The following is a 13,899-nucleotide window of genomic DNA, read 5'->3' as shown; positions in this document are numbered from 1 at the left end:
TTTAAAATAATATATCAAAGTTTTAAAAATAAATTACTTTAGCTTTCTTCTCCACTTTTCCCCCTTTCATAGTTTTTAATGTGTCTACCAGAAAATTTTAAATTATGTACATAGTTTACATTATACAGGGTACCATAAAGTTCGTGTGCAATTTTAATCTGCACACTATTTTAAATTGCACACGAACTTTATGGCCACCCTATATTTCTACTGGACAGCACGGTTTCAGTGTTTGTTAGAAGTGATCTGCAAAATGGGTTCTGAACTTCCAATTAGCCAATGCAAAGAAGAAATTATCCTCTGGTTAGAAAAAATAAATCAGTTACTCATTATAGAAGTTGGAGAAAATGTATCTTGAGGAAGCAAATAAGGACACAACATCTGAGGCAAGCAAGTGCGCTCTGAACGCACAACTAGACTTCCATACAGCTGTTCGTCCTGGGAACTTGGCTCAGGAGCATAGTCCTGGAGTACCCTGGAAAGTAGAGGGCTCAGCACAGGCTCAGAGATGCTGCCGGAGCACCGTGACAGGGCTCTGCACCAGCACAGACCTCTATTCAACAATTCTCAGCAGTAACACTTGAGAGAAAGTCGATGGTGGTGAGAGAAAAGGAATCAATCGGAAACTGTGAGGTTAAAGTAAAACCTGATCACTAGCACTGGCAAACACCTTGTCAACTGGACACCGAATGGTGCCCAGGGCACCCTGTCACCACAGGCCCACTGATGTCTCTTGAATTTCAGATGACAGGCTGTGTAGCAAGTCTATTAACATTTTAAGAAGATGGGAACTTTATCTTTGAGAAAGGTCAAAATTGGCTAAAACATCCAGATGAATTTTAACTTGCATGTGAGGTAGTTAGTAAAACATAACTTTTTTTTTTCAATGTAGTTTTGATGGCTAGAAAAAAAGCATACTTTTAAAAATGGGAGTTATTTCCAGGCAGTTAATGACACACAGAGGTCCCCAAGGCAAAAGTAAGTGTAAACCACCCACCAGGCTGCTGCTTAAAGAAAACACCAAAGTCCAGAAGTGGAATGAGTTGATGTTTGTGTGTTTTCATTTTCCTTAGGACACGGCAGTTGTGACTGTAAACCAAAGCGTCCAGACGTTATAAACCACACCTGAAAATACTAGTCGCAGTGAGTCAATCTTCACAAACTGGTTATAGCACTGGCCGTGCCAATCGGTGACTCAAGGGAACAGCCGACAAAGAAGGAACACCAGCTTTCACGCTAGCGCTTAACAGCTCTGTTGGCACCTCCTGGCATAATTTGCTTTGGACCGAAATTTAGCAAGCGAGAAGCTGATAACAGTTTGTAAGCTAGAAGAAACGATGCCATTCAACTAAAGAAAGCAAAAATCCCCTCTGCTGATTCTGCTTAATTGCAGAGATTGAGCCTGTGGGCCTGAGGTTAGGATTTCTTTGTACACTGTGCACTGGGAACGCTTGTCGCCTCTGCCTGGCCCACAGACCTGTCTCCTCAGCAGGCACTCCATGAGGACTTGTCAGCTGGCACAGAAACGAAGCTCAGCAGCTCAAGGGGACTGCTGGGATTCCTGAAAGCAGAACTATGTAACTTTACGTGGACGGCTTTAGGAAAGGGTCATTAGAGTGGGGGCCACACAGCGCAGGGTGCTAGGAAATGCAGACCCGAAGTCCAGGAGCCAGACTGCTGAGAAGCAGGAGGCACGGCACGCTTTAGGTTTTTCTGGGTCAAAAAGTCATCTGAAGGGCAGATGAGAGTGACACACTCTCCCCTGGCCCTGTGGTTTATCCCCAGATCACCCTCATTTCAGGGAATCCAGTTTAAGGTCTGGGCTTCAGAAATTCCCTTTCTCCACAAGGCTAAGTGTCTCTAGGGTGGTGCCTGCACTTACCACGAAAGGAGGCTGCTGGCTCACGGGCTGGTCCTAACTGACTTGTTTGCTTTTCTTAACCTGTTGGGTCAGGCAGCCCCAGATTATCTGCCAAGTCCTGCTCCGCCCACAGAATGGAGCAAAAGGGCAAGTACCAAGGCCATAAAAGGAAGAGATGGGCCTTGTGTGGGGCCAAGTCGTGTCTGAGAGACACTGTGGGGGCAGCCTGGTGCCTGCCAGGCAGCTGGCTCACGAGTAGGGACTTGTAGGTGGCAGGGAAAATGATGGCAGCTTTTCCCAGAACTGACACTTTGTGCTACGGAGTTTCTAACAGGTGGAAAGATGCAGTCTCTCTATGTAGACTCGGCTACAAGGAGCCTGGCTGGGAGAGGGGCAGATGGGAGCCCCTGACAGAGAAGCAGAAATGAGGGAGGACCGTGGGGCCCTGAAGGAAGCCAGGCAGTGCACTGACCCTGTGCCGTTCTCAAGAGCCCTTTTGGCAGACACCAGACACAGAAATATACATGGAAAAGACAGAGACCCTGGGCTGGGAAGAGGCGGCGGCGCCTGGCTACAGACCTACCTTTCCCAGGCAGCCAGGAGATGCTAGTGCCTTTCCAGATATCCTGGAGCAAAGGTGGTGGCGGACTGAGTGGCCGCTAAGGTTCTTTCAGCATCCACATTCTGACTCTACCATTTTCTCCTAGAGGGATGCAAAGGAGCCTGGTGGCTCATGCAGCACAGAAAACTAGAGAAGCAGCAGGGCAGATCCTCCCCTGCAACTCGCCTTCTTCTTTAAGAAAAAGACACAAAGGGACCCTAAGTTCACACCGAAAACAGGGGCAGGGACAGGGGCATCCTGAGAAGGCAGGTTATTTTCACTGGGATCACTACTGCAGAAGAGGAAAACTAATCCACTTTTTTTCTCTTTGGTGAAGGAATACACACAGACTCGGCTAACATGGATGGGCCTATGGTTGTGACATGGTTCTTAGGGTAACTGGTAACTACCAGACATGAAGAAATTATATACAAGTAGCTCCAGGAAATTATACGTGTTCATTTTTCAAACCCTTGATTTTGAAGGATAATAACTAGGGAGTGTTGATCTGGAGAAATAACCCAAGGAAGAAAACCAGTCAGATCTCAGAAGGACTGAACCAACCATTCTAAGCAATAAAAAATGCACTTTTCCTACCACATTCCAGAACCTGCCTTCCTTGCTCCTGGAAACACACATAAGGGATGGCACTGGAATTTATCTCCTACAGATGTTAAAGTGCTTGGTCAGAAAGCAGTCATTCAGAAGAAGACGGGCTTGAATGGAGGGACCTCCTTATGCAGCTATTAAGACACACAACCCATTTCCTTGAAAGGCATTTATCTGTAAGGTGACAGACGCAGGGGGTGTCACCTACCAGAGGGCCCATAACCCGAAGCTCACACAGACTTCTATGCACAGTAGATGCATTTTTAGAACGCTCACAATTGCAGTGGCCTGATCATCTTACTGTATAGTATGATTCTCAGCTTCAATATTTCTTCCAAATTTAAAAACCCTAGGCTTGGTTTAAGAATTATATAAAAAATATATGTTGGCATTTTAAAAATCTAAACTGTAATCAGATTGCTGAAGTTCAGTAGCATCTGTAAGGAGCATTATGTGAGTGTATGCCTACATACCCTGACAAGTCTCTCCACTTTTCCTCATGAACCTCTCCTTACCCACACCTTTAAAGTGGTGAAAAAATATGGATCCATTTCTATAGGTGCCACACCTGCTGGCTTCATCCCAGCTGTCTGTTACCAGTAACTCTGTGATCATCACTACATACTTTTTAAAGTCTAAAATGACTTCAAGGATCTGTCAACCTCCTGAAAGTGTTTGTTAAATTTGGTGCCATGAGGGGGACAGACTCTAAGGGGCCTTCAAATAAAAACACAAAATTCCACTAATGTGAAGGATCAGGAACATTCTTCAGTTGGCCCGACTACATCCTCAGAGAGCTTTCACTTAAAAAGAAGAAAAAGAAAAAGTCTTCACTATCTAAATGTAAGAAAAAGCACCCATGCCTGATAGCCCTGCCTCTGTCACAGAGGCAGGCTCACATGCGGCCCGCCACGGGCTGCCTGGAGCCCCCACCATGTGGTGAGGAAAGGGGATATGGCACCACACAGACAAGGGCTCAACACTGACGTGTCCAGTGCCTCCCACCCTACCTGGAATTCAGTGAAAGTTAAAAAAAAAAATGCAAAGGACACATGATTCTCGGATGATGAAATAAGTATGTAGTTGACTGGTTTTTGTATTTATTTATCTGAAAGCTTCTAAGTAATGTTTCTAACTAATAGCCTACTTAAGGAAAGGAATTCTGGCTGCCTAGATGAATGACGTCTACATACTGCACACCTGAGGGGTTTTTCAATCCAAGGAGCCAGCTTTGCACAGTCTTGAGTCCTGTAGTAAGGTCCTGCTTCAGCACTTCCCCACTCTGATACACACTAGGATTACAGGAGGAATTTAAAAAATACCAGTGGGGGGATGGGAACCAACCCTTTCCTCCTCCAGTTGGAGCTAAAGGCTGCCCAGGTGACTACTATGGGTAGCCAGGGTGTGGAGCTAAAGGGGCAGATATCAGTCCTGCCAGTACTGCAGAGGTGACTGTTCCCTGGGCCTGATCTCTCAGCTGCTTGCCAGAGCTTTACATAAATCACGCACTCCACGAAGAGGAGGGATCAGTGTCTCTGCACACTCCGCACAGAGAGATAAGTGAGCTGCCCTGGAGGCATCCCTGCCAAGCCTGGGAATTGCCTGTGGGGGCGTTGTTCTGACAGTCCACAGGGAGAGCTAGAAGCTTCCCTTTCTAGCAACGCTTCTACATTTGCGAGGGGGCATGAACTGGGCTGAGAACTCTCTGGGGGATTCTCAAATTTCTAGCATTTCCGCCTGGCAGGTAAACACTTAAAAAGCAAATAGGGTTACAGCCCCAGCCTACTAAACAACAATGACAACTGCCACAAAAAATAGTGGGGCGTTGTGGTAGGTGCCTGTAGTCCCACCTACTTGGGAGGCTGAGGCAAGAGAATCGCTTAAGCCCAAGAGTTTGCTGTAAGCTGACGCCACGGCACTCTCTCTACCCAGGGCAATACAGTGAGGCTCTGTCTCAAAAAAAAAAAACGCAAATACTTCTCCCTACTCCAGCTAATACACATGGTTAGTGAGCACCAGAGACCATGCAGGACCATGGTCCTGCTGGGAGATCCAGGTGACAGAAGATTTTCTGGGAGACGGGATGGGGCACTGAGGGTCCTCTTGAAGTTGTCTCAGGTGAAACAGATGCAGATATCTTTTTCCTCACCAGGTCCAGCAATTTCCTCCACAAAGTTTGGATCTTTCACAAACATTCCTACCTAAAAAACCTTAAGGTTTCTGGAGTGAAAATATGCCTTTTTCTACCTGCAACAGCACCAGCCATCAGCACACAGCTGCGGCCCCAGCCCACCTAGCCCACCTGACCCACCTGACCCACCCACCGTAGGTACAGCAGCAGTGCATCCCTCCCAGCTCCTGCAACACAGTTCTGAGAGAAGTCACCCTTCACTACTTGGGTAAAGTTGTGTTATATTTTTAACCTAGTGGATTAATCAGTTGAATCTCAGACACGACAGCAGGCTTCACGATCTTTTTTTCCTTTGTTATTCTTAGCTCAGCTTCCACAGCTGAGAAAGATTTTCATGTACTTATAAGTGTGTTAAAAATTTTATTCCTTCTCAGAGGTGGCCCTTCTTATGCCTTTGTGTTTTGGGCAAGTTGGCTTAAATGCCACTGGGGAAAAGACTTACTTTTCTTTCCTTTGAAGAAGAAAAGAGCAGATCAAGAGGTCAATGATTCAGAATAAAGGACACAGACTAATACCGCAGTATGTCCGAGTAACAGAGGGTCTGAAATAATGCAGTAATTCTTTTTTACTATGCCCATTCTACATCCAAATGATATTTCCAAAAATTAAAGGCACAGATGCTCACTAATTAGCAGTGTAGCCACACCAGCCCATATTACTCAACAAGATATGCTAATCACATGTTTAATGATTCTAATGCAAGTTATATGACCATGAGTTAAAATATGGATGTGATATTGGTATGAAAGATCACACCATAAGAGTAAAACCTGTACAGGGCAGTACTTTCAATAATTCCAAATAGTAATTAAAAATTCAGTTCAGGTGAGATCTTAATTTTTAGAGCAAACCTTAATAGGCCAGGTGGTAAACACCGATGTTATCAGAATAAAAATGTATCTAAAAATGCTGCATTAACCTAAAGGAAGCCATAATTTTAGAACAAGACTGGTGAAAGAATGCGACACGGGTTAACGCCTGTCTGCAGAATGAGACACATCCAAAGTCCAGAGAAAGCGCGACTCTGGGAGAGGGCGCAAAGGCTACATGTAATCAAAGCCAGTTTCCAGCCTCTTCTAAGACAACTCAGAGTTGGGCTGGAATCAAGGGTGGACCGGAGCCGCCACCACCACGCCAGCAGCAGGGACATTCCCTCTGTAGTGGGAGGCCAGTCTCCCCACACTCACCTTTCTCTTCTTGGCCAACTTGTTAGAGTTGTCCGAGCTTCTCTTCTGAGACTCCTGCTTCTTCCCTGTTGGGGGCTGTTTATCTTCTGGTTTCTTCTGGCGGGTCCCCTTCCCAGGTGGCTGGGGTACCCGAGAAAGAAGGTCTAGGGCTATCTTCACCATCAAGCTTTGCGGGGGAGGAGTGTCCCTGAGCGGTGAGAGCAACTTGGTGTCTCTCGAAGGCAACGCGAGTTTGTCTTTGCGGCTGTCCTCCTGGACCACCACCGCTTGGCGGCAGCCACTAGTCCCGCTGCCAGCGCCGTGGGGTGGGCCCTGGCTCTGAGTCAGGGGCACGAGAGCAAAGTGCTCCGGGCTCCTGTCCTCCACACTGTCCTTCGTGGGCTCTGGGCCGGAGAGTGCCTTGGCGGGGGCTGGGAGGGAGCTCTTGTGCTTCTTCTTTTCACTGGCGCTGGGTGCTGCTGGCTTCGGCTCTCTGCTTCCTCCAGCTCGAGGCCTACCTTTCGTCTTCACCTTGGGCTTGTCTTTGGAAGTCTGGTCTTTTGAGCCATAGGGAAGAGGTCCGGGCTCGCTTTCCACCTGCAAGCTGGCCTGTGAATCGGCCTGGGCAGGGGCCTTGACGGGCTTTTTGGGCTGTTTGGTTCCAACGGTTTGCCTCTGAGGGGGCTCCTGTTGTGCAGGGGACTTTTGACAGCTTCTCTTTCCAAGGTGGGGGCCTTCAGCAGGGACCCGGGGAGCTTTGCTGGAGCTTTTTAGGGGAGGATCTTTGGATTCAGAACGCTCCTGGCTCACAGAACCACCATCGCTGCTGCCCTTGTTCTCCTGACGTCGGCGCGGGGCCTCGGTGCTGGTGGGGCCCTCTGCTGCCACAGCTGGCTGGTTGACTTTGGTCAGCCAGTTGTCCAGCTGCCATTTGTTTGTTGATGGAGGCTCAGGCTGAAAACAATAGAGAAAAGTGTTAACTGACCAATGATGATAAACTATGCTTTTGTGTTGAGTCATTCATTGTACAGGACTGTCCTGGAATCATTTCAAAGCTCCACAAATAAGTTAAATACTATAACATTAGCTCTTAAAATAATCTTCAATTCTTTTGTAACTTGTGAACTTTGGCATAATTGACTGATAGGCCGTTCACACGTGATGAGAAATCTTTGTAATGTAAGTATTTCATTCTAATAGTGGTTACAGCTCAAGCTAAACAGGACATATCTTGACTCATAAATTGCTTTATTAGAGAATAACAGGAGGAAATAAAGAATGAAAAATCCTTTTATCAAGGATTTTCAGGTGGCTAATAAGTTTTTGTGATTATGTATGGGTTTCCTGCTTTGTCATTTTTTTAAACATACTTTTCAACCACAAATGACTTCTCTTCAAAGAGTTAATATTAGTTCTTTTTTTGAAAATGTTATACAGTAAACATCTACATGAGACAAGGTTATCAATGTATGACACATTTTATATCTTGATAAAAAGAATAAAGTGAGTCACATTAGCTAAGCATTAGTCCTGCTTGGATTTTTTTTTTTTTTTTTTTTTTTTTTGAGACAGAGTCTCACTCTGTTGCCTAGACTAGAGAGTTATGGTGTTAGCCTAGCTCATGGCAACCTCATACTCAAACTCTTGGGCTTAAGAGATCCTCTTGCTTCAGCCTCCCAAGTAGCCAGGACTACAGGCATGTACCACAATACCCAGCTAGTTTTTCTGTTTTTAGTACAATCTTGTTCTTGGTCATGTTGGTCTGAAACTTCTGAGCTCAAGGGATCTGCCCACTGTGGCTTTTCAGAGTGCTAGGATTATACGTGTGAGCCACCGCTGCCCCACCCCCTCCTGAATTCTTTAAAAGTTGAGCATTTAAATCTCTTGTTCCAGGCAACTAATCTAACAGTGAGTGATAGCTGTGCTTATTTTAAGGGCAGTACGTCACTGGTGTACATGCTTTTCTGTCTTTTTTTTTTTTTTTGTAGAGACAGAGTCTCACTGTACTGCCCTCGGGTAGAGTGCCATGGCATCACACGGCTTACAGCAACCTCTAACTCTTGGGCTTACGTGATTCTCTTGCCTCAGCCTCCTGAGTCTCACTATGTCGCCCTTAGTAGAGTGCCATGCCATCACAACTCACAACTCACAACAACCTCAAACTCTTGGGCTTAAGCGATTTTCTTGCCTCAGCCTCCCAAGAAGCTGGGACTACAGGCGCCTGCCACAAAGCCCAGCTATTTTTTTTTTTTTTTGGTTGCAGCTGTCATTGTTGTTTAGCAGGCTCAGGCTGGGCTCGAACCCACCAACCTTGATGTCTGTGGCTGGCGCCATACTCACTGAGCTCATTGAGCCCATGCTTTTCTTAAGATCTGTTCTGACAGGTGGTTTGTACATCATACACAGAACACAGCAGGAAGTCAACTGAAAGAAGTTCCATAGGGATACCCCTGCCCCCATCCTCTCAGTGGGGTACAACCCAAATACTGATGTGGCTGATTAAATTATGAATAAGGCGACCAATCCAGGAGGTGGAGGATTTCTAAGGGGAAAATTGCTGACCATTTTCCTAAGTGGAATAACCTAAATAATTCAAAACATATGCAAAACGTGGATATGACATAAAGGCTTTTTTGGTCAGAAAAGGGTTAGGCAACAAAATCAGGTTGGCAGTTTGGACTTAGTATGATTGGAACAGAATAGAGATAAGAGAACTTTAAGAAACCAGGTAGGACCACACTTTGGACCAAAAAAGACTGTATAATTCCCTTTTTTATTGCCTACCCCAAACTGCTACTTATGAAAATTCACCTCCTCTGTGGCTTCCTTCACTTATATCAGCTGTATGCCCTGTCCTCATTTGAATCTCGGGGCGAGGAGGGAGGAAAGACGGAAACCACTATTAGGTGCCAGGCATTCTGTCACCTACAATCTAAATCTGCGTTCAGTATTCTACAATGCAGGATGATAGTGCAGGGTGGTAGAGAAAAGATTAGCACACAGTGTCTTGTCAAACATGATTTCCTGCAAGAGCTCAGAGGTATAGTAACACCAGTGGTTAACTGATGGGACGAGGCAGCGAGAGACATTACTTGTCAGTCCGATTGGGAACAGCTCTTCACACCCTTCCTCAGGAAAGGTAAGGACGTAGCTCAGCTGCCAGCTGTGTTCACAACTGCACACCCATCGCCAACATGCTCTTCAGAAGAGTATGTGTGAACCAAAAAGGCAAGTTGTTCCTGGTAAAAATAACACAGCTTTTCCCTGCTACCCCCCAAAACAGGGCAGTACTGAGATACACTTAGTGGTCCCTGAAGGAATGTCCTGGTTACAGAAATAAAAGATTTTCTTCCACTGTGGTCCTAAAAATGTCCGGGAGGGAACTTAAGAGCCCAATTTCAGGGCGAAATGGAGTTGTTGTGCCAGACAAGGGGTCATCCTTTCTGTGTATCCATAAAAAGTTATAATAAGTAGATAAAATTCACTTAAGGTCAGATATTATTTGGGTGTAATGATGGGGGAAATATTTGTATAAGGGGTTGATTAAAAATATATTTTAAAATAAATTCACCTGCCTTGCTCTCTCAGCGTGCTAGGATTACAAGCGTGAGCCACCACACATGGCCTTAGGTAAAGATTTTAAAAAATAAGGCACATGGGAACTTTCCTTTTTTGCTTTTGTTTTTTGAGACAGGGTCCCCTCTACTGCTCCAGTTAAGAGTGCAGTGGAGTTACGGCAGATCGCTGTAGTCTCAAACACCTCAATCCTCCTGCCTCAGCCATTCAAGTAGCTAGGACTAAACATGTGCACCCCCATGCCCAGCTAATTTTTCTATTTTTGTAGAGACAGGGTCTCACTGGCCTCGAATTCCTGGCCTCGAGTGATCCTCTCAACCTTAGCCTCCCAAAGTGCTAGGATTGTAGGTGTGAACCACTGTCCCTGGCCAGAGCTTTTAATTCAAATCTGAGAGGTCTAAATCTAATCTGTCAATAAAATATAACTGTCTTGGCCGGGCGCAGTGGCTCACACCTGTAATCCTAGCACTCTGGGAGGCCGAGGTGGGTGGATTGCTTGAGCTCATGAGTTCAAGACCAGCCTGAGTCTCTACTAAAAATAGAAAAACTGAGGCAAGAGGATTGCTTGAGCCAAGAGTTAGAGGTTGCTGTGAGCTATGATGCCACAGCACTCTACCCAGGGCAACAGCTTGAAACCTTTGTCTCAAAAAAAAAAAAAAAGAAAGAAAGAAAGAATATATATATATATTTAAAAATAAACTGTCTTATTAGTACACTTTTTTTCAAGTTTCACCTCTTCACTCAAATCTATACCATTTCCATTTTATTTTAATGGAATTCTATTATTTAATTATCTATTTCATACCAATAATCAAACAAGCAAGGAGACTGCTCTTATTGAACACCAGGAAACAAAATGAAGATCTCAGAAGCTTCAGCAGTGAGTACCATGCCATCTTTTCGCATAGCACATTCAGCATCCCCCACCCGCACAGAAAAACTCTTATTAATAGTAATTAGCATGATATAAGGAAAAAGTGGAGAGTCCCAGAAACACAGAGAGCAATTGCTAAAATCTGAAAGGCACTTCATGTGCAGTTAATGCTGCTACCTGTTCATTCATTCCCAAAACTATCAATCACTTATCCTGTGCCAGACACAGATTCTCATCTAACAGAAAATGATCCCCAGTGATTTGTTTCAGCTTCCCCTGTCCTTAAGCCTCACTGCACAAGCTCCAGATACGTGGTCCAGTGAGAGTGCTTAGGAACTAGAGACAAGTGCAGAAAACTTCAATGTCTTCCTCAGCAGAAAGCTTCATTTCCTGGCATTCCTATCTTACATATGCAGACTAAATTCTTTATGTCAGCTGGTCTCATTCACCAAAAATAAAATAGGAATGCCTTCTCCCCTTTTCACTACTTTCCTTCCCTAGTGTAATTTTTACATTTCTACCCGCATTATGAGGGTATCTGCCAACTGTTTTTATTATTACTAATAATCTCTTGTACTCAGCAATTCAGTTAAAGAGCGTACCACCACCACCACCACCCCCTCCAATAAACATAGTGCTTGAGATTTCCAGTCTCAGTTTGTTCACCTTTATAGTATCTCCTGATGGTGGATGACAAGCAAATGGTTATCCCTGTTTTACATGGAGCAGAAGGGAAAAGAAAAAAAAAAGGGAGAGCGCCCTGGCAAAATCGCTTTGCCATCAATTTAATAGCTTGGCTTCTAGTGATTCAAAAATAGAACTCCTGATGACATATCTAGTTCATGTTCCTGCCCTTTGCTAATAAGACAATCTCCTTTTGCTTTGCTTAATTCACACATTCCTGAAATTTCAAAAAATTCTGATTAATATTAAAACAGTGGCCTACTAAAAACAAGTTTTCTTTTTCTAATGAAAGGAAAAGAAAATGTGCACGCATTTTTAATGAGTTGCTCTTCAAAACAACTGTCAGCAACATTTTAAACAGGGGAGAGAAGACATCTCTCCCAACTCTCCACTACCAAACATTTGGTAAGAAGCATGTAAAAAGAAACAGATGTCTCTGTGGCACAGGGGAACGGACTACTCAGCCTTGTGTCAGTGCTGGCCCACAGTACAGACTCTAGCCTAAAGGACAAAGGACAGAACATGCCATGTGAGGTGGCCATCGCGAGGGGGGCACGGTACCTCCGGAGCCGGGGTTTCTAGGGGCTCGTTTTCCTCACTGTCACTTGAACTGCTCTCGCTCTCCGAGTCTGAGGAGCTGTCGGAGTCGCTGGTGCTCTCTGACTCGGCGCTGCTGGAATGTGCTGATGCCGCTGGCTCTGGAAGCGACTGTGGAGCACTGCAAAGCAACCGAAGGGTAAAATTAGAAGACACCGGGCAAGGTGGATTTCTTCCCTCCTCACCCCCTGTCCATTCATCTGCTCCTCAAAAGGAAACGTCTCAGTATTAGACACTACTACCAACCTATTGTATCACCCGGTGGACAGAGAGGCCCACTGCAGTTTAAAAACAGTGGAAAAACCCTTCAAACAACTCATCAGATATCTGAAGAACATTTCAAACTTTAAAAAATTTGAGTTAGAAATTGGGTACTTTATAACAAGGGTTGGTAAACCATGGCCTGGGCTGGCAGCCTGTCTTTCTAAAGTCTTATTAAGGTCAGGCTTGGTGGCTCACGCCTGTAATCCTAGCAGTCTGGGAGGCGGAGGCGGGTGGATTGCTTGAGCTCACAAGCTTGACACCAGCCTGAGCAAAAGCCAGACCCCATCTCTACTAAAAGTAGAAAAACAAACCAAAAAAAAAAAAAAAAAAGAAAGGAAAGGCAAAAGGATCACTTGAGCCCGAGCTGGAGGTTGCTCTGAGCTATAACTCCACAGCACTCTACTCAGGGCAACAGCTTGAGACTCTGTCTCAAAACCACCAAATAAAAGGCCTTGTTAAAAAAAGCACCCATACCCATTCTTTCGTGCACTATACCTGCTTTTACTCAACAATAGCACGATGCTGGAATATTTATATGGCCCACAAATCCTACAGTATATACTATCTGGTGCTTTAAGTTTGCTATACACAACCAAAGAAATTAATTTATAAAAGAAAAGCTAATGAGCTAAAAATCTCCTTATATTCTCTACACGAGAACTATTTGGTTAGTTCATTCAGCCACAGACCACTGAATATAAAATGGTGCTCCTTTGGAAGGTAAGCTCAAAAGCCATCCATTCACACCTCCTGGGCAGAATTATAAAATGGGTCATTCTTTTTTTGCAGTTTTTAGCCAGGGCTGGGTTTGAACCCACCACGTCCAGCATATGGGGCTGGTGGCCTACTCCTTTGAGCCACAGGCACTGCCCCAAAATGGGTCATTCTTTTTGAGCGGGTGAGGAACTATGAAAAATCAACCAAAGTGGACATTAATTACTCCAACTTTTAAGAATGGGGCACTAATTCCAGGCCACTGAGAAAACACATCTTTACCATACACACTATTAGACATACCTAGAATTTCAAAGCATGTACATACATAATCTTAAAACCTTGCCACAGATGGTATTATAGCAGTAAATCATTAATTATGATCTCGGAAGCTTCTACATCTACCTAAAATAGTCTAAAAATGCATTTTTGCTAAATGATACATGTTATAATAAAAATGAATAAATAAAATCACAATCACTAGTTGAGGTAATTTTAAAACAAACACTAGACCACTACGTCATTTCCTCATAAAAATGCTGTATCAAGTATGTAATCCTTTCTACACTGTAGCTGAGGAGTGTAACCCGATGATGATCAGAATGGAATGGGTGCACTCCCAAAGCTACTCTGGCCTTGAACTTATCCCTACCTTAGTTTTCTTGTGTGTGTTTTTTTTTTTAATCCCTTTTCCTTCAATTTTCAAAGGTAGGATACCTTGTTATGTTTTATGAGTTGTCAGAACCCACCAGAAGTTACTGA

At 44.6% G+C, this 13,899-nt stretch overlaps 1 protein-coding gene across 5 annotated transcripts in view; it reads right to left on the bottom strand.

The window, feature by feature from the left end:
* Positions 1-13,899, bottom strand: part of AFF1 (ALF transcription elongation factor 1) — a 204,708-nt gene that overhangs the window by 19,908 nt on the left and 170,901 nt on the right. For all 5 annotated transcript variants that reach the window (XM_053601835.1, XM_053601746.1, XM_053602087.1 and 2 more), the window contains 2 exons: positions 12,124-12,280; positions 6,450-7,382 (listed from right to left, as the gene is read on the bottom strand). In XM_053601835.1, coding sequence (XP_053457810.1) covers positions 6,450-7,382; positions 12,124-12,280 — 1,090 coding nt within the window. The remainder of the gene's footprint in view (positions 1-6,449; positions 7,383-12,123; positions 12,281-13,899) is intronic.

This window comes from Nycticebus coucang, chromosome 1 (assembly GCF_027406575.1).
Source record: "Nycticebus coucang isolate mNycCou1 chromosome 1, mNycCou1.pri, whole genome shotgun sequence".
NCBI lineage: Eukaryota > Metazoa > Chordata > Mammalia > Primates > Lorisidae > Nycticebus > Nycticebus coucang.
The sequence above is the reverse complement of the archived record's forward strand: the minus strand, read 5'-3'. Positions and strand labels throughout refer to the sequence as shown.